This window comes from Colias eurytheme, chromosome 9 (assembly GCF_061535395.1).
Source record: "Colias eurytheme isolate Ceu_HAF_F1 chromosome 9, ilColEury1 Martin Lab GWU primary, whole genome shotgun sequence".
Taxonomy (NCBI): Eukaryota; Metazoa; Arthropoda; class Insecta; order Lepidoptera; family Pieridae; genus Colias; species Colias eurytheme.
The window spans coordinates 11391583-11411421 of record NC_142988.1 but is presented as its reverse complement, the minus strand read 5'-3'; the positions used below and the strand labels follow the sequence as shown (position 1 = coordinate 11411421).

General features: G+C 34.2%; 1 protein-coding gene across 1 annotated transcript; it reads left to right on the top strand.

Annotated features, from left to right (window-relative positions):
* Nucleotides 1-49: 49 nt before the first annotated feature.
* Nucleotides 50-19244, top strand: LOC149906144 (peroxisomal acyl-coenzyme A oxidase 3-like). The gene is made up of 13 exons (XM_090105260.1): nt 50-243; nt 415-555; nt 5871-6032; nt 7235-7393; nt 8436-8583; nt 12595-12769; nt 14618-14760; nt 15843-15976; nt 16732-16854; nt 17146-17265; nt 17632-17866; nt 18186-18625; nt 19151-19244. The coding sequence occupies exons 2-13, from the start codon at nt 427-429 to the stop codon at nt 19238-19240; spliced, it is 2058 nt and encodes a 685-aa protein (XP_089961386.1). The 5' UTR covers nt 50-243; nt 415-426; the 3' UTR covers nt 19241-19244.
* The last annotated feature ends 595 nt before the right edge of the window (nt 19245-19839 follow it).

The window sequence follows — 19839 nt, the reverse complement described above, 5'->3', positions numbered from 1 at the left end:
CAGACGCCAGTTCTGACACTTGACAGTTAAGTCTGAAAGGCAGCTGAAAGGTGAATCACACGCCCGCCCGCTTTTAGTCGCAAAGGACTGCGGTTTTTGTAGTGCCGAGTATTTGTTATCAGATATATAAATTGTTAATAAGGCGTCTGGCCATCGCATAATACCAGTCTCGCGTACGCCGACTAACGGGCAGGAAGTACCAGTGCGGTTACAGTTATAAAATTCCTCTCATCCATTAACAAGGTGAGATCTTATAGAGTTCAATCAGCCGATCATCATTTTTTTGGTGCAATACATGTTAAATCATAAACTATTTCACTGAAATAGTTATCAATTAATATCGATTAATATTTAATTGAAAAACATGTGTTGAAATTCCGATGAAGGTTATGTGAAACAGTTTGCAATTTTCAGATATAAAATATTATGGAGGATCTAAGTTTCGTCCCAAATCTCCCGAATGGGCCCCTAGATGCGTATAGAAATAGAGCTTCATTTGACTGGAAACGACTTAAATTGGCTCTTGAGGGGGATATTGATCTACTTAGACTTAAGGTATGAAAATGATATCGTATTTAATGATAAGCTAATTTAGTTTTACTAAACATTGAATTTATATAATTTTATTGAGTTTACTTTTTTTAACAATAATTTCATATTATTTCACAATTTGCAATACTTTTGATAAAAAAAGATAATGAAAATATGTATTTAAAAGCTCTGTGTGACCTTGTCATGGGAATCAGGTGATGTTTTAAAATATTAAACTTGTTTTATTCTTCACGTCTATGAATAGAAGTTTGATTGTATTCTATAAGAATTAAAATGCTAACACTAATATTTATATACTTAATTATTTACAAAATGAGAATATTATTGAAATTAAAATTATTAATGTTTTTGTATTGTTTGAGCCACCCTCTTTTATTTCATAATCAATTGAATTGAAGCTATAGATCTACATAATAAAAAAATGTACTTATTTTTTAATGTAAATATTGAACTGTTATATTTTATAAATAAATAATGAATTTATGGTAAGAACATGTAAAATACACGCTTGTTTTTGGTTTGCGGTTTAATCTATGTATTAAGCACTCCAAGCCTTTAACTAATATTAAGTTTGTAATGTTGTCACACAAAAATTTAACCCATTTCAATAATTATTCTACCAGCAGCATACTTTTCCTGAGTAATATGATTTGTTTTTATCCTCGGTCATCCCCGGTAGTGTGTGGACTAGTTTAGATTATTTAATATAAAAAATGAATTTTAGTAACAAATTATTTATGGATTTATTTTTATGTCTGCAATTATTATTCTTTTTCAATTTAAAGAACGACGATTGTCAATCAATCTTAAAGGACGACTTATAACAATTGACAGTCTTGTTGCGCGGGTTACTTTTGAAATTATAGAAATAGGTGTCGGTAATTGGATTTAACGTTCATAATTTTTTCACATAATATCATATCAATATGTTTCATTGTAGAGTATGTACCTATGTTCTATACAATCTTAATCATTTATACATATATAGTATATATACTGACTGTGTCCTACAGTTTCACCTAGGGATAATCTTATGGGCAATACTTTGAAATCTCATCCTCTATTTCTTATATTTATTTGTTAAAAATGTTAAAACAAGTTATTGTTTCCTATGTCCTTAGTTAATTTTATTCCAAATTTCATTTAAATTGGTGCTCTAGCAGTGAAAGCGTAACAGACACACAGACTTTTGCATATATATGTATTATACGCACTGTTAACTAAATTGTGTGATACTTAATTTTTATGAACACAATCTCAACTTTTAAAATTTTTTAACCATAATTTCATATAAGTTTACATTTTGAAACATATATACGTGTGGAAATAATAATCCACTTGTGACTTTTTTTTAAACACGTTCAAACCGGGCGAAGCCGGGTCAAGCAACTAGTATCACATAAAAGGTAGGAAGTAAAACCGATATGGTTTTGTAGACATCAACAAACGGCCATTGACAGTTAACGGCGCTGTATAATTTATCTATTCGTAAAACTATCGCGTATGTATTACGTCATTTTATATTAGATTCTAGAGTTCTAACACAAGATTATTGATATGAGTACGAGTTTTAAGATAACCAAATATTTTTTCTGGCGACCAAATATTTGATCAATTTAATCAGTATGAAAATATGTAGGTGAGATTTCAAAAGTTAGTTTGAAATTTAATCATAATTCGCGCGCCTTCTCTATCTTTCTGTATATATGTATCTGCAGTCTGCTAATTCCTTCTAAATAACTTTGAAACGGTTTTCACGTTTGTACATATAAGTTTTTGGGTAATAATATTTGTATTGGTTATCGTAATTTAAACGCTAACAAAGTCAATTATTAAGATAATAACAAAACAAATGCCTAAAAGATTAACTTTCTTGACCCTAATAGAATGATTGCAGGTTTTCGAAGTATTCGCTTGCAGTTGTACTATAAAGTTTTTATAGATTTTCTTCATCGAACTTAGTTACGGTTTCCGCTGTTTTTTTATGTGTTTAATGTTTTATGACCGCGATAAATGTTTAGGACTGTAACTAAACGATCTGACAGACTGATTTTGATTTTCATCTCATTGCAAACGATATTAGAATTAGAGTGATTATATTTTGCGGTTTCTTTACCATTTTTTTCTAAAGTAGGTTGTAACTTATGATTGATGACTATGACTAGATATTTAAAATATGTCCTGACCACAATATACATTTTGGTTCTAACATAATTTTCATATATAAGTCGGTCTTGAGAAGTCTACATTATTATGTTTCAACTAAATTGTAAATCTCCTTATCTGACGTAGTTTTTTACAGTTTATCAGCGCGTATCAGACAGTACTTAGTTCATAGGGGGCGTATTACGAAATTTAAGTGAGATTGAATTACGTTTAAACGATGACAATTGATAACCTATATGAAGGGCTATGCGTAGCCATACCCTTGGCAATTGAACGTCATCTTGACCTATCCAATTAAAACTCAACTGTGGGCAGTTTTGGCGAACTAGCAGCGTTAATAGCATTAAATGGAAATACCTACAGGAAGTCTTTACTCAACGTATCTCTAATCTCTATGATACATATATTGTAATTTTCGTTATATAATAGAGAATTCTCAAATGTAGGTATGTAATGTGTAGCATCAGGAAGGCAGGTCATCCAGGTAACCTAGATGACATAGCTATATTAGATTTCTATAGTTAAACAATATTGCTACGTGCTCGTGAAAACGTATTATTATGAGACATCCAGGCATGTAGGTAAATAACATCCACACTATTGATTGGCAATTATTTTCCCGTTTGAGACTTTGTTGACGGTAATATTTGCCCTATGTGGGTGAACCACGGTATTACATGAAATCACTGCGTGACTATGTGTCAATAATAAGGATAGTGATATAATACAGTTAATCTTCCTCTATGGTTTTGCCTATATTACTGTAAAGTTTCATCCAAATGTCCAGTAATTTAATCGTGACAGAGTAACAAATATACATCCAGCATGGAAAAACTTGCATTTACAATATTAGTTAAAGATATATTAATAGATTAATTAATGATGAACACTTGAACAGGTCATTTTTTAAGATTAAATGTGTATTTAATGTTGCACCTTATGTCCTTGGAAAGCCCTTAGCATATAAGTTATGAATACACAGTATTTACCATGTTTTGTTATCTTTATTTTAATGGGGCTTAATCATTGCTGGACATTATTTACCTCAAAATGATAAAAATATCGATTTGTACAGTATTTGTGTAGGAATACACATGCACTCTATATGACTTTTATTATTTAGCACCAATTTCACTATTGTTATCTACTACTAGCGGTCCGCCCCGGCTTCGCCCGTGGTACATATTTACGTTTTCTCTACGTAAAAACCACCCTCGTACTTCAAGGAATATAATAAAAAAAGAATTATCGAAATCGGTTCAGCCGTTCTCGAGTTATGCGCTTACCAACACATTTTGCGATTCATTTTTATATATAAGATATATAATTTATCTAATAACGATGTGGGGAATAACTGGTATCACAACTATTATATTTTCAGGGCGATATAAACGTTGTGACTTATGACTTATGACACAGCCCAAAACACTGGACGTATCGGGCTGGGCATGCAGGTAGATGTCATAACGTAGGCGTCCCCTAAGAAAGGATTTTAGAAAATTCATCCCCCAACGGGATCAAATAGGGGATGAAAGTTTGTACCATGAAAATTTATCTTTTCCACGCAGGCGAAGCTGCGGGCAATAGCCTAGTAAATAATAATGCACGTATGATATCATCTCATCATTTATCATTGTATTACTTTTGGCTCCAAATGTTTACAAGCTAATAAAGCTCTTATATTGACTAACCAGAGCACATAGTGTCTGGAATAAGTTCAAGTGTGATAACTAACGGGATGGTAGATCCGCCGTCACATTGCGACAAGTTTGTTGCGGTAACCCATAAAACTGTCAAAGAAACTGTAGTAGCGATCTCGTAGGCTCACGTATCGTATTATTTTCACTCGATAACATAAATATGTCAAAGAAATGGATACCCTAAAGTTGCTGGGGCACACATGTTTCGGTCGAAAATGTAAGAATTTATCGAAAGTGAACGCCGCTCTCGCTTTAGGGCATCAGTTCGGTGCCATCCAAGAACCAGCAAAAAGTAGTAGTTTCTCTTTCCAAAAATAATGTAGAATGTATTACAACAACTAATGATTACAGATCACTAGTTAGGTCGTTCTCATTTAAGAATTATTATTGTTTGCACGGTATCATGATTTACGATTTGTATCCACGATTATACCTATTTTGAATTTTCAGACGTTAATATATAATTAGATAAATCCGACGTTACTTCATCGGTAGTAATTAGTGCAGACAGTTTAATTATCAGTTCATCAACTATTAAATAATTTAATATGGCCCAAGGCTATCATAATATGGCCGTTAGTAGGTTATCTATGCGCTTTCTTATCCATACAACCGTGACGTGCATTCTTCACTTTTTCATTTGTTTACATGAGTATTTCCTTTATTTTGATTGACAATTTAAAGTGCGTAAGGTAAGAGTTAACTCGTTCTTATTGGAATAAGGGCCGATTTTTCAATGCTTGGATAAAATTTATCCGTCCAATAAAGTATTACACGATAATATTAAAATGTCACGTAAACTGTCAAATACGGGAAATTAGAATACGTTTTTAAAATGGTAGTTTTATACATTATTCGACGAATAAGTTTTAACCAAGGATTGAAAAATCAGCCCTAAGTAAATTAATATTTGCACTAGCTCTCCTTTTTCGTGATTTAAGAAGTTTAAGTATTGAAATTCATATGAATGTTATTGAAATTGAATACATAGTTTGGTACCTAAACAATCCTCTGCATAAATCATGCTACAAATGTAAATAAAGTAATATTATATTCACAAATTGCTGATGGTACGGACAATGCAATGAAAATTTAAAAAATACTAATTTACAAAAAATACAAATTATATTAATAATTGCCTAAAGCCATATCCGTAGTAGCTGTGGATGATTCGAACTAGTATATAATACTGTTATGTGTCTCAGGAGCCAGAGGCTTCTCCCAATATTTATCTTAATATTATGTCTATAAACTAAACTAAAAGCTCTAAAATAACAAATTAATCGTACTTCTATTCTACCCACACGTACACCTTCGAAAGATTAACTGTAACATTGCTCTTGTAATCACGTTTCGATTGACCTATGCAGCTGTCACTACACCTTCGAAAGATTTACTTGCTCTTGTTTCGATTGACCCATACTGTCACTTCTATTTAATCTTTGTTCACAGTACAAAATATGGCACACGCTAGAGAACGATCCGCTCTTCGCTCCCAACCCAGTGACGCCTCCAGTGGAAGAACAGAAGAGAATCACACAGATGCAACTGCAGAAGATCAACCAGTACAAATTCTTGAGCAACGAGATGTTCAACGCCAGTTATGGGAAGCGGGTAAGATAAATTATACTAATATTATAAAGCTGAAGAGTTTGTTTTTTTGAACGCGCTATTCTCTCATTTGAAAAAATATTTCGGTGTTAGTAGCCCATTCATCGAGAAAGGCTATAGGCTATATATCATCACGCTTAGACATACAGGAGTGGACCACTGCGGGAAAAACCGCAGGGCACAGCTAGTATTTAATAATTGCATAGAAGCAGTAGCTAGTTTTATTTTTATCTCTAATAAGCATTAGTGTTTTGGCCTCTGGTTGTGACCAAATGCAGCAAAAAGTGTGCCTAAAAAAAGATTACGAACAAGAAGCACGTCATACGAAGCTTAGTCTTTTATAATATTTTTTTCTTCAGGCTTCTTAGTTTATTACAGGTTTTACAGTTTATCTTCTTATTTTGAATTTTTATTAGAAATTCGCACATGTGATGAATGTTTAAATGCTTAACTTAAAATCGTCGACGTTTAAAAAGCAGCATTAACTTTACTTCGCATAGACAATGTAGCAACACTTTTGTATTTGCATAGTTAAACGCGATACGACATCATAAAAATACAATTCAAATGGTATTTGTTAGTCATTTCGGTGTACGTAGATGATTAAGACATTCGTGAAATTCTAACTAAATGGCGATTAAAGGAAATAGCGTGATACGATACAATCAGTAATCATTCATGATACATTTTTAGTTGTAATTAGCTAAACCCTTATGCATTCAGGTTGAATATCAGGCAAATGTTTATTGACGTCGGAAATAACTAATTCTGAAACAATTTAAATGAAGTATTTCTTGATGCTTTTTGAATACGAAAATTTTTTTTGTAATGTTTAACAAAACTGATACATTATCTATCCTATATTTGGCACTCCTAAGTAACACATCCTAACGTTTAAACTGGAAATATTTGCATTGCCTGTATGGGGTGATTCAGGTAGCCCAAGGGGTGCTCTGCATTTGGATCAAAACTTGACAACCTTTTCTTTACTTCTATATTCTACAAACTCTTTTATCTAAAACAAGCTACCTTGGCAAACGTTATTCTGCCCTGTTTTTTGTCGTGTTTTTTCTTCATAAGAACCATCCTTATGCCTAACAAAATCGTTAAATAATTAGCAAAATTGGCCGAGGCGTTTTCGAGTTTTAGGCATAGGCAACATTTGGCGATTTATTTTTATTTATATAGATTTCTTCTATCAACAGACGCGAACAATAATGACAATCAACGAAGCGGTCCAGTCACTAGCGCCCAGTGTTTCCGTCAAAATGGCGATTGGCATATATCTCTTCTCGAACGCTCTGCTTTCCCTGGGCACGGAGAGACACTTGAAGTTCTACGACGCGACAATTAAGGATAGAAAGGTATTGTCTATTGGTAATTCTGTGTGTTGTTTTGGTTGGTAGAAAAAAATTATAAGTTTGCAGGGTAGATGGTTATTTTGCTTGTGACAGGTATGTGTAACATTTTTAAAACAGCGATATTTATCGTTTGTGTGGTTTGTGTAGCGAATTATTCTACGTTCCTTTGAAGTGAGTGAAGTTAAATATGCATCAAGGAATCAATTCGGTTTAATATTTTAAACAGAGAAGGAATATGTTTCACCTTGTGCATAATACATAAATACCACAATATATTTCTCATAGAGTCAGGAAAAACTAAAGGATACGTGACAATAACAAAGATACATTCCTTGTTTATTTCCTTATAAATTGCAACGGGTAATGTAATATTCCATAGGTACTGACGTCAATGCTGACTTTGTGAATTGCGTAAATCAAAGCAGTAAAAAATGACTAGGAAACATATATATTAATTTTTACGTTATTAATTAGGAGCACTAATATATTTCTATAATTATATTAATTCATAAAAAAGTTTTAATACCTTGAATTTTATTTCCATGTTTGTTCATTTAATCGTTCGTTTTATTATATTTTATGAAATAACAAATAAGTAAAAAAATGGAACATGAATCGGAATTCGAACCTGCGTCTTTATCCTTCCTTAGATACTAATACCTTAATCAAAAGGCCTATGTATAATTTAATTTCTATGTATCAGAAAAAAAAATTGCATGTAATGCTAAATACTACGCAACCAAGATCCAAGAAAAGTTCGTGCTCACGGGAACTTGAATATGATGATAAATTTCGTAATCAAGAACCTTCTGTGTTTTATAATTTTCAATTCACTTGCAAATAATAACATAATATATTACTCGTGTCCCGCATGCGGTGTACAAGCACAAAAGGACGTAAAAAAGTATTTAATTTTACATAAAAAAGGCGGAAGACGCGGGCTCGAATCGGCCACGAGATCGATTTTTTTATTTTTTAAATTATATTTATAAAGCATTTGAATGCAATAAAACTAGAATACCAAAAAAAAAATCCCCTTTTCAAGATCCTCGCAAGCTTCGCGCTCACGGAGATAGCGCATGGCTCAGATGCGCGGCTCATGCGCACCACAGCCACGTACGACGCGCACGCGCGCGAGTTCGTCATACACACGCCTGACTTCGAGGCCGCTAAATGCTGGGTTGGTAATTTAGGTAAAACTTTGTGTGAATTTTATAATTTTTTTTTTGGAAATGCTTGTTTTTTTAAGTGAAACTTCTTTAGAGTAAAATTTTAAGGTCGCGTCATGGAAATACCGTCACGTCATGGAGTAAGGCGACAATTTTGGTATCATTGCATTTTGCCAAAGAAGTTTCACTTCTGACACGCTCTTTTTTTTGTTGGCTGTACGCTATGGTCGATTTTGTGACTGATGGCGAATGTTATTCCTGACCTGAGCTTTTGACTGAGACTCTATGCATAATATTTTCTAAATTCATTATGGTAATAACATAACGACTGACTGACTAAAATTATATTTTCGTTCAAGTGTAAATAGTTTTGACATTGCTATAAATAAACTTATTCCGAAACTGTTTGCCTACTCAAGTTTTCTGAACGATATATAACAGCATAAATGATACATTGTAAGTATGTAGTAATAAAATAGTCATAAATTAAGTATTTATTTTTATGGGTTTTGCATTATTTTTATCATTTAATATAGGCTCAATTATTGCAAGCTAACCTTTTGTTTTTCTTCCGCATTAATATCCAAAAGTCGTACACAATTTTTCCACTTTTACGTCACGTTATTATTACTAGCTTTGCCCCGTGGTTTCATCTTATTTTTAACCCTGCTGTATTTATTCGTAATCTATATATATATAAATGAAACCCGTTTCGCGTTGTCACGGCATCACGTGTGAACGGCTGAACCGATTTCGATAATTCTTTTTTTATTACATTCCTTGAAGTACAAGGATGGTTCTTATGGAGAGAAAACGTTAATATGTACCACGGGCGAAGCCGGGGCGGACCGCTAGTTATTTATAAGACAGCTAGTTTCTATTTCATCAGTCGAATCAATTCACTATATTATAGTGTGCGAAAATCTTCATACTTCACAGACTTTTAAGGCATATACTTACAGACACGTAACATTAGTGCGATGGCACTGTAGTAACTATGATACATGTTATCAAACAAAGAGTACCATGTTTTATATTTGTAAATATATTAAAAATTTAAGCTTGATCTCTGTCACGTAGTCACAGATAACAATCAGAGGGGTCTAAGATTACTGGTTAACTATTTATTTATTTTATTACTGTGGGACCGCGTCGCTGTCTTCACTAAAAATAACCTTGGGCCTTAGACAAAGTAACAATTAAAAAACGATAACGAAGTTAGAAAAGGCAAAAATGTATGGGATTGACATACGCCGCGTTAGATCACGTGGTCTATCTAATGTCAATCCCATACATTTTTCCTTTTCTAACTTCGTTATCGTTTTTTAATTGTTACTTTGTCTATGGGCCCTTAAGTACCTACTGCAATGACGTGATATTTAATTTTAAACAAAAAAGGGTACCAATTAAATTAATTACTTTAGTTATAAAAATACGTACATATTTATTTTTAATTCGGATTTTTTTACATCGCCTGCAAAAGTCCAAGGTTTTTTAAAATGTTATCAGCTATAATCGGAGTTACAGTTTTCTATTTAATACAAAATCGATTAATTTATATAAAAGTTGTAAAGATTTACGATTGATAAGGATTACTTGAATTACTTAATAATTATATTGCCTATACCTAAATAACTAGCTTTCCGCCCGCTCCTTTGCCCGCGTTTTGAAAGAAAATCCTGCATATTTCCCGTTCACGTGGGATTTCTGGGATGAAACCTATCCTATGTGTTTATCCAAGTTACCCTCTATGTGTGTGCTAAATTTCATTGTAATCGGTTCAGTAGTATTTGCGTGAAAGAGTAACAAACACACACGTCACACACAATATACACATCCTCACACACTTTCGCATTTATAATATTAGTAGGATAATTATAGTCGTTGCAAATTTTTTATCGTTCAGAAATTAGCTTTTTTTTCTGGTTGATTGTTTCAAATTTCCCTAAAACTTATAATTATTATCTTTTTGTAATATTGGCTTATAAATAAATTTTAGTTGTAATATAAAACTTAATCTTTAACGCGATGATATTAATCTTTTACTTATCATATTTTAAAATTTCAAATTTATGAAAATAATTTTTTATTCAAATTATGTAAACTGTACATCTTATGTGTGTAATTTAATGCATCTTTTAAATACTAAAAACTTTAATAAGTATAGATTTAATAGTATTATCATTACTAATTTTTCTTCCTATGAAGATAAAAGATTAATAAAACAATAGTTTAAAATGAATCACAATCATGAATGATAATATGTGTTAGTTTCAGTAATGTAATATTTGATCGCACAATACAAATTTTATTTTCTAATCTTTAATACCTGTAGCTGCTTATCAAATTGTTTCGCTCAACTGCAAATACTCGAACTTTACGCTCTGATTACTATCAGTGTACCAGGGGTCACCAAATCATTTCATTGATAATCGTTTTTTAACTTTATTCTAGTTAGAGCCTGCGGTTTTACTCGTGTAGATATCCAGATAAGGCAGCTCTCTCATGTTACTGTGTGTTAAAGAAATAAACTGATATGTCTACAAATATAATCAAGATTCTTCCATACTAAAGTACAGAAGAAGTATATATAAATACTACTATCCACAAGCTGAAGAGTTGTCTGTGCGTTTGGTCTTAGGACCTAAGGCTCCGATTGGTAAAAATATTTCTTCTATAGGTATATGTATTACTATATCACCAGGCTAAGACCTCTTAGGAGCGGACCAATACAGGTAAAACCATGGGGCACAGCTAGTAAATAATACGCATACATATAACTTCAATATCCTATAAAGTTTAAGCAAGGTACGCAATTTGGTGACCCCTGATGTAAACAGTTGCTAATAGCGACACGGCCGCGGCCTCGAGTTTCGGCTCAGTTACACGTTGTTGTTTGTTCCATAGACCGCATAGTATAGGGCCATGTTCAAGGAAAATCTATAGCTAATTTAAGATAAACAGTCGATACTTTGAGGTTTAGCCTGTTGGTTAAGTTAAACCGAAGAAGTAACATTCTTATTCTTTATATTTTATACACATATTTTTTTGAAGTGAAATTTCTTTAGGCGCGTTGAGAGTAAAATTTCAAGGTCGCGTCATGACAATACCGTCACGTCATGGAGTAAGGCGACGAATTTGGTATCTTTGACACCTCCCAAAGAAGTTACAATTCTGACACGTGTGCTCGCCACACTCGCTCTTATTTTTTGTTATAAAAATTACTTTACGTTGAATTTTTTGTCGATTTTCTATAGACATTATAGTAATTGACTCGGATTTAGTAATAAAAGATTGAAAATAGATCATCGTTTATATCACTTATTTATATAATACTAGCGGTCCGCCCGGCTTCGCCCGTGGTACATAACGGGCGAAATAAAAATCAAAATCGGTTGAGAGGTTTAAGCGGGAAAGCGTAACAGACAGACAGACAGTTACTTTAGCATTTATAATATTACTAGCAGTCCGCCCCGGCTTCGCCCGTGGTACATATTTCGCAATAAAAGGTAGCCTATGTTCTTTCTCAGGGTTTAAAGATTGTCTGTGCCAAATTTCATCAAAATCGGCCCAGTAGTTTATGCGTGAAAACCATACATACATACAAACCTTTCCTCTTTATAATATTAGTATAGACTAGTAGGGATTTTAAACGAGTGTCCGTTAATTCGTAGCGTGCTTATGCGAAAAATATCATGGAAATGGAATATTTCTTGACTTGTGCAATTTTTTATCGTTGGTTATATTGTCTATTGTGTTTGTTTCATTAACATAATATAATTATTGTAAATGATTATTAAGTATAATTAGTTGTTTTATCGGCACAGCAATTAAAAATAGATCCTAATAGGGTGTTGTTAGCGTTGGAAGTCCAGTTTTTTTCTCTCCAGGACTGATAAGCCAACACTAGGCTTTTTTCATTAATTATAATTACATTTTTCTTCCATCTATAAGGGCCGCCTTGTCTGGCGATATGGCAGAAATGCCTAACTGAAAAATCTAAAAAAAATCAATTATGACATCATGTATTTCCAGGCAGAACCTGCACGCACACATTACTATTCGCGCAACTAGTGATGCCAGATGGTACGAATCACGGTTTGCACGGGTTCCTCGTACCCATCCGTGACCCGAAGACACTGGAAGTGTATCCAGGACTGATCGTGGGCGATATGGGCGAGAAGATTGGCGTCAATGGCATTGATAATGGGTGAGGATTTTGGAATATAGTTTACTAGCGGTCCGCCCCGGCTTCGCCCGTGCTACATATTTCGGAATAAAAGGTAGCCTATGTTCTTTCTCAGGGTCTAAAGATTGTCTGTGCCAAACTTCATCAAAATCGGTCCAGTAGTTTATGCGTGAAAACCATACATACATACATACACACATACATAATTACAAACCTTTCCTCTTTATAATATTAGTATAGATGGAGAAGGGTTTTTGTGTGAGGAAGTTAGGTTTAGATTTTAGATTGTTACATGTTTTCCGTCTATAGCTTTTCGTATTGTCAAAGGAAGTTGGAATAATATAAGGTAAAGTAACCTATGTATCTCTTTTAAAACATATCTACTGAAACATATATACTATATTATTTGGTATAATTAAAAACAGGTTATTTTCATTGTAGACAATTCAAATTTCAGTTTTTTTTTTAATCAGGCAAATCGCGCTTGAAATCTGTTTTTTTAAATACCCTAGTTATCATTTAGTCATTTACAGACACATCGTAAATTTCCAATAACCCAAAGTTTCCGATTGATATAATAATGCTTAGGAAATGAGTCACAAACGATTTACGAAAATTACAAACTACTTGAACTTGTTGATAATATTATACACAATACACACATAATAGTCGAATAATATCAGTGCGATAGATAGTGTCCATGGGCATCGTATGACTAACCCGATAAGATACGAATTATAGGAATTAATGTCCAAGGTGCATTTCGCGCCAAAAGAATTCCCGCCATAGTTAAAATTGTGACGTTATAGTTCTTGTATTGTGTTTTCTTCATACTAGAACACAATAACGTCTAATATGACACATCATATTAGACGTTATTGCTTTTATATAACGAGTAATATAACAAAAAAAAAACTATCAAATATTGCTACAGGAAAAGATACACCAATTAATCATTATTAACAGTTTGATAAAGTTTTGTCTTTATCTCTTTTTATTATAAGATATTTATTATATATTTGTAGAAACTTTATCAATCAAAGCAATAGAATCATTCATAAATTCCACTTTTATCTTCTTTAATATATTTTAAGAATGTATGAATAATATAATAAGTGTTGCCACAAGGACTTATTATATCACATTTTTTTACAAAATTTATTTTGAAAGTGATACAAATCAACTCTTTATATACAATAGGTCATTTTTTATTTATAAAAGTACTGACCATTTTTATCTTATCCTTAATAATGATAGTTAAAATTGCTGTTTACCTTTTTGTTAGTTCATACATTGTCAGCAGGACTGCCTTCCATCAATTCTTTATTTCAGAACATGTGAAAATATCATCTTTTTTTGAGTCTTATGGTCATCAGGAGGGCAGGGTCATTGAATGAGTTTAAAAAGCAACTAAATATTTACTTTTTATCTTTATAATATCCGTATGTATGTATATGTATACTATATGTAGTCTTATACTTATTTATTTAATGATTTTTGTGTTCTGCACCATCAACCTCATCATAAAGCGTAATTCTCATAATCCTCGACTAAAGGTTGCCTGGAAGAGATCGCTGCTTTAGCGATAAGGCCGCCTTTTTGTACGTGTTTGTTTGTATGTGTTTTTTTGTGTTGTTTCCTTTGGTGCAAATAAAGTATTTTCATTCATTCATTCATTCAAATGGTCAATAACTACTGTCCAGTGTCAACAGACTATAATTTATAAGTGTTTAAATGGTACCTTCAAATTTTAATTCTACGTGTATAGTAAAAACAGCTTAATACGTATCTTCAGGATGTTAAATGAATAAATATTAATAAGAAACAATAAATGTAAAAAATAGGTAAATATTTCAATTTCTTCTTCAGATTCATAATGTTCAACAAATACCGAATACCGCGAGAGAATCTGCTCAATCGAACAGCTGATGTGACAGAAGATGGCGTGTATGAAAGTTCCTTCTCGGAACCGTCTAGAATACTTGGTGCTGCACTGGAAAATCTTTCGGCTGGTAAGTTTTGATTGATATAGGGTAGATATTATAAGTGACTGGGTTGTAAGATCTAAGTATAAGCTACTACATATTAGTATTGTCATCAGTTGTCTTTTTTCACTCACGATAGTTGAATCATGCCATCTCACTATGACGTCGAATCGTGTGTGCGTTAGTGTGCCAGTTTTGATGTTCGAATGTTATAAATAAATAATAAATAAATAAATATTAAAGGACATTATTACACAAATCGACCTAGTCCCACAGTAAGCTCAATTAAGACTTGTGTTGTGGGTACTAGGCGACGATAAATATAATATTTTATAAATACATATATAGATATAACACCCAGACCCAAGAACAAATAATTGAGTTCATCACACAAATATTTGCCCTGACCGGGGATCGAACCCGGGACCGTCGGCTCAGTAGGCAGTTACTTTACCACTGCGCCAACCGCGTCGTCGCATATAATTATGTTACCAACACAACGTTATATATAATTAATAGCTTCGTTATAGATTGAAAAAAGTTGTGTAATACATAATATTATGTACATGTACCGTTACAATGAAAAAAAAAAATACTAAATATATCCCTCTCAAATAGATGCCTTATTCTTTATGCGTAATGTAGACTCATACGCATCGTATACGTAATATTACTTAGTCAAAAATTCTCCATTATAAAATAACTTTTGGAACGAAGTTCCTTATTGCGCGTTGCGAAGGGGGGCTAGATGGAAAAAATTAAGACGAAAAGTTGTAACGACAGTTTTTCCTCTATCTGTAGGCCGCGCGGCGTGCTCGTGTTTCTCTGTCTGTCTCTCTCTCTCGTAACTAATTAATCAAGAAGAACTTCAATCGAGTGTCCCTTGTCCCTCTCAAGCTTTATTAAGCTATTGCATAGCTTCTATCGCGGGCCTTGAGCGCGGGGACCGAATCGACAAATTCCGTAACAAAAAAACCTCACGCTACCCACTCCGACGGGCTCGGAGGTGTGGCTTGAAGGCATGCTATGCAATAGCTTTACCGCGGCAGTCCCTGAGTGCCACACGTCTTTTTTTTTTTTTTTTATACTAATTAGTGACACAATTGCAGGTCGGATCGGCATAATGCAAGAGAGCTGCCACTCGATATCGAGCGTGGTGGCCATCGCGGTGCGCTACGCGGCGACGCGCACGCAGTTCGGCGAGCGGGACAACGAGACGCCGCTGCTCGAGTACGAGCTGCATGTCAGTCGGTTTGTGGTGTGCGGAGGGACAGACAAACTAACTCGATGTCGAGCGTGGTGGCTAAAGAATTCTAACGGATCAAATACATGTTTAAATAAATAAATATTTCAGGATAATTTTCACACACGGCACGATCTGATCCCATAGTAAACTTTCGCTTGTGTTATGGAAACCAGATGGCTGATAAACATACATATATAATTTTAAATAAATACTTATATAGATAATTAACACCCAGACACAGAGTAAACATCTATGTTCATCACACAAATATTTGCCCCGGGTGGGAATCGAACCCACGAACTCTGGCTTGGAAGGCAAGGTCACTACCAACCAAGCCAAGCGGTCAGTCGATTTCATTTTGAGTTTTGAACATGTCTGTCAAAATTCTGTCTCCTCAGCCTTTTTCCGTCCACTATTGGACGTAGGCTCCTCCTAAGACCTAAGGCATACGCCATCGAGCTCTGTCTCGAGCTTTTCTCAGCCCTTTAGAACCAACAAACCAGTCAAAATCTTAGTACAAAGAAATTAAAGCTTACGCAAAATCAAACTTATTAGCATTAAGATAAAGTGTATTCACAAAACGTACCAAAAGTGATTGATTTTAACGGCCTAAGCTAGCTGGTTAATATACCAAACGGAATTCAACCTTATACGGATGAAATAAAGTCGGATTTAAAAAGTACCAAAATTTTACACTACCAATTTCGTTTATTTCCCATACACAAATAACTAACCTATACTCATTATTTCAGCAATGGCGTCTATTCGGCTACGTGGCCGCGGCAGTTGTGTTCCGGCTGTACCTGCAGAACTTCACGCAGACTTATCTCAAGATAGTCGAGAAGTCGAATACGGGACATAGGGTTGATAACTTGGTGAGTTAATTTTTTAAGGTGAAGAATTTTTTATTTGCTTCAGAAGAGGTCAATCCTTATAAATAAAATAAAAATACACTAATGTTAACGGTTTATGGACCAAAAAACTTTTTGATGTTGTTTTAATAGTCTATATCAATTTTTTAGATATTCCTAGTCGTACGTAATTAAAGAAACTGTTTTCCTAATCAGTGTTACTTAATTGTAGTAATATAATTTCTTGCCTTCTACATTATATTCAGTTAAATAAAATACCTAAACGGTTTGTTAAATACCTAACATTATTTCCAGAGCGAAGCAGTATCAGAAATTCACGCGATGGTATCATGCAGTAAACCATTACTGACCTGGACTGTGTTAGAAGCGGCACAGCAGTGTCGGGAGGCGTGTGGGGGCCACGGGTATTTAAAGGTAAGATAAAGAAAGAAAATCGGCCAAGTGCGAGTCGGTCTGTGTGTGTGTAACGTATAAAAGAGAAAAAAAAATGTTATTTTGTAAGACATTCTTAGGTAGCATAATCTGTGCTGTAGATTGTTCAGTAAAATTAAATGGGCAACGCTGACTGCCAGTATAGTCGGTTGATTACATTACCAATTATTATAATACACAGATAAATGATGAAACATCTTTTTGTCAGGGGTCATTAACAACACAATTGAAACTTAGATGAAGAAATGTTGGTGCCCGTGGATGCCTTCATTGAAAGCTCTACAAGTTAGCATTGTAGAGCTAGAGCTTCATAATAGATGATGGTAACTATTTTAACTTCTATTACAGGTGGCAAATCTAGGTGACATACGGAGCAACCACGAGCCTACAGTCACATACGAGGGGGATAACAACGTGCTTTCACAACAGACAGGCAATTGGCTACTCAAGCAGTATGAAGCAGTGCTTTCTGGTCATAGTGTGGACTCGCCGCTTGGAACAGTGTCGTTTTTGAAGGAGTTCAGAACTATATTGGGCCAGACCTTCGACTGTAAGAGCACGGGAGAACTGAAGAACTCGAAATGTGAGTAGGGGAAAATGGGTCTTATTTTCTAGTGAATAAGAGTCATAAGGTGCTCTAGCAAAACGCGCAATTAGCTACTGAAGCAGTATTAAGCAGTGCTATCTGGTCATACTCGTAGTTTGGACCAAATCGCCGCTTTGTAAAGTGGCGTTTTTTTATGAAGTAATAACAGATTCAATAGCAAAGCGAGTATTATTTCACTTGAAGTTCCAATAAAAAAATATTGTTTTTAAAGACCTGTATAATTTTAGAAATATACCGTATTAATCAATCAAAACATTAATATTTAATCATTTATCTATAATTTTTTATCTTCCAGTCATAATATCGACATACAAGTGGCTAATCTGCTGGATCCTAAAGTACACACACGAAAAGAACGAAGCAGAACTAGCGAAGGGGCTCACCAAAGTACAAGCGAGGAATCGCAGCCAAGTATACCGGTGGAGGACCTTAACCAGGGTCTACGCGGAATACCTTGCTCTGGTCTACTGCCTGGAAGCCATAGAGAAACTAGAGAAGACCCTCGTCCCAGTACTCGAAAGACTTTTCTGTCTTTACGGTCTATGGGCTTTGGATAAGCACTTAGTGGAGATGTACCAGGGAGGGTTTTCGAAAGGAGAGGACTTGGCCAAACTCCTCCGGACGGCCATCTTGGAATTGTGCGGGGATTTGAAGGGAGAGATTGTCAGTGTGGTGGATGCGCTTGCGCCTACTGACTTTGTGCTGAATTCCGTTTTGGGGAGGAGCGATGGAAAGGTTTGTTTGTTCGTTTTTTTATTTACATAAGATAATAGTTCACATGCATTGTTTTTCTCTAATTCTACCATTTATTAATTACTTTTTATACTCACCCGATATACATGTATGTCTGCAAATATGAATTATAGCAAATGACTAGCTGCGCCCCGCGGTTTCACCCGCGTGGCTCCTCTCCTGTTGGTTTTAGCGTGATGATATATGTATAGCCTATAGACTTCCTCGATATATGGGCTATCTAACACCGAAATAATTTTTCAAATCGGTCAAGTAGTTCCTCAGATTAGCGCGTTCAAACAAACAAACAAACTCTTCAGCTTTATAATATTATATAGATATAGATAATATTTAGTATTGTGTTAAAAAATGCTTTCTTTCTTTCTTTCCATAGTAATAATTCTATTATTCGAATGCTTAGAGTTGTCTAGACCCTAAGTTGTTTTAACAGTCCCTTCTATAGACCACACAATAAATTAGTACTCAATTGTACTCCAACGATATTAATTAAATATTTTATTTTTACAGTTATACCAGAACCTCCAAAAAGCATTCTTCAGTCACCCAGGAGTGTTTGAGCGCGCCAAGTGGTGGCGAGATGTGGTCTCCAAGTTATAAGTCCGATACACGAATACCGACCGTCGGTGTATGTATTATATAGTTCAATATCGCTTGCGGGAATCCTGAAGATATATCTTTTTTTGTAGAAAAGACATTTTAAATGGATGAGGATCTTCAAACACACTCATGCGAATACCGACCGTCGGTGTATGTAATATAGTTCAATATCGCTTGCGGGAATCCTAAAGGTACATTTTCTTTTGTATGACATATTTTTTGGTGGGAAATTGAGATTGGTGGTGAAATGAAGTACAACTATTTCGTAGGTGATGTAATAATGACATTTCCTTGTAAGTTTATTATTTATAAAACTGTCAACTTTTTTAAATTGAATTTAGAGGCATAGAATCATACATCTTACAATTTGAGATTTTTTGGGTTACATTTATTAATTTGCGCACAGAGAATTTGAGTAATGGTTGTCTTTTAACAAAATTATTTGTGGTTATAGACTACAAGCCCGCATAGGACAAAAATATGGGTCAAATGAACCACCAGGGGACATATCTAGAACGATAGCAGAGCAAAAAATAATAAGATTCATCACTATGCCGTCACTTGTAAGCTGTCCAACTGAGTGCAGATGAGAATTGAAA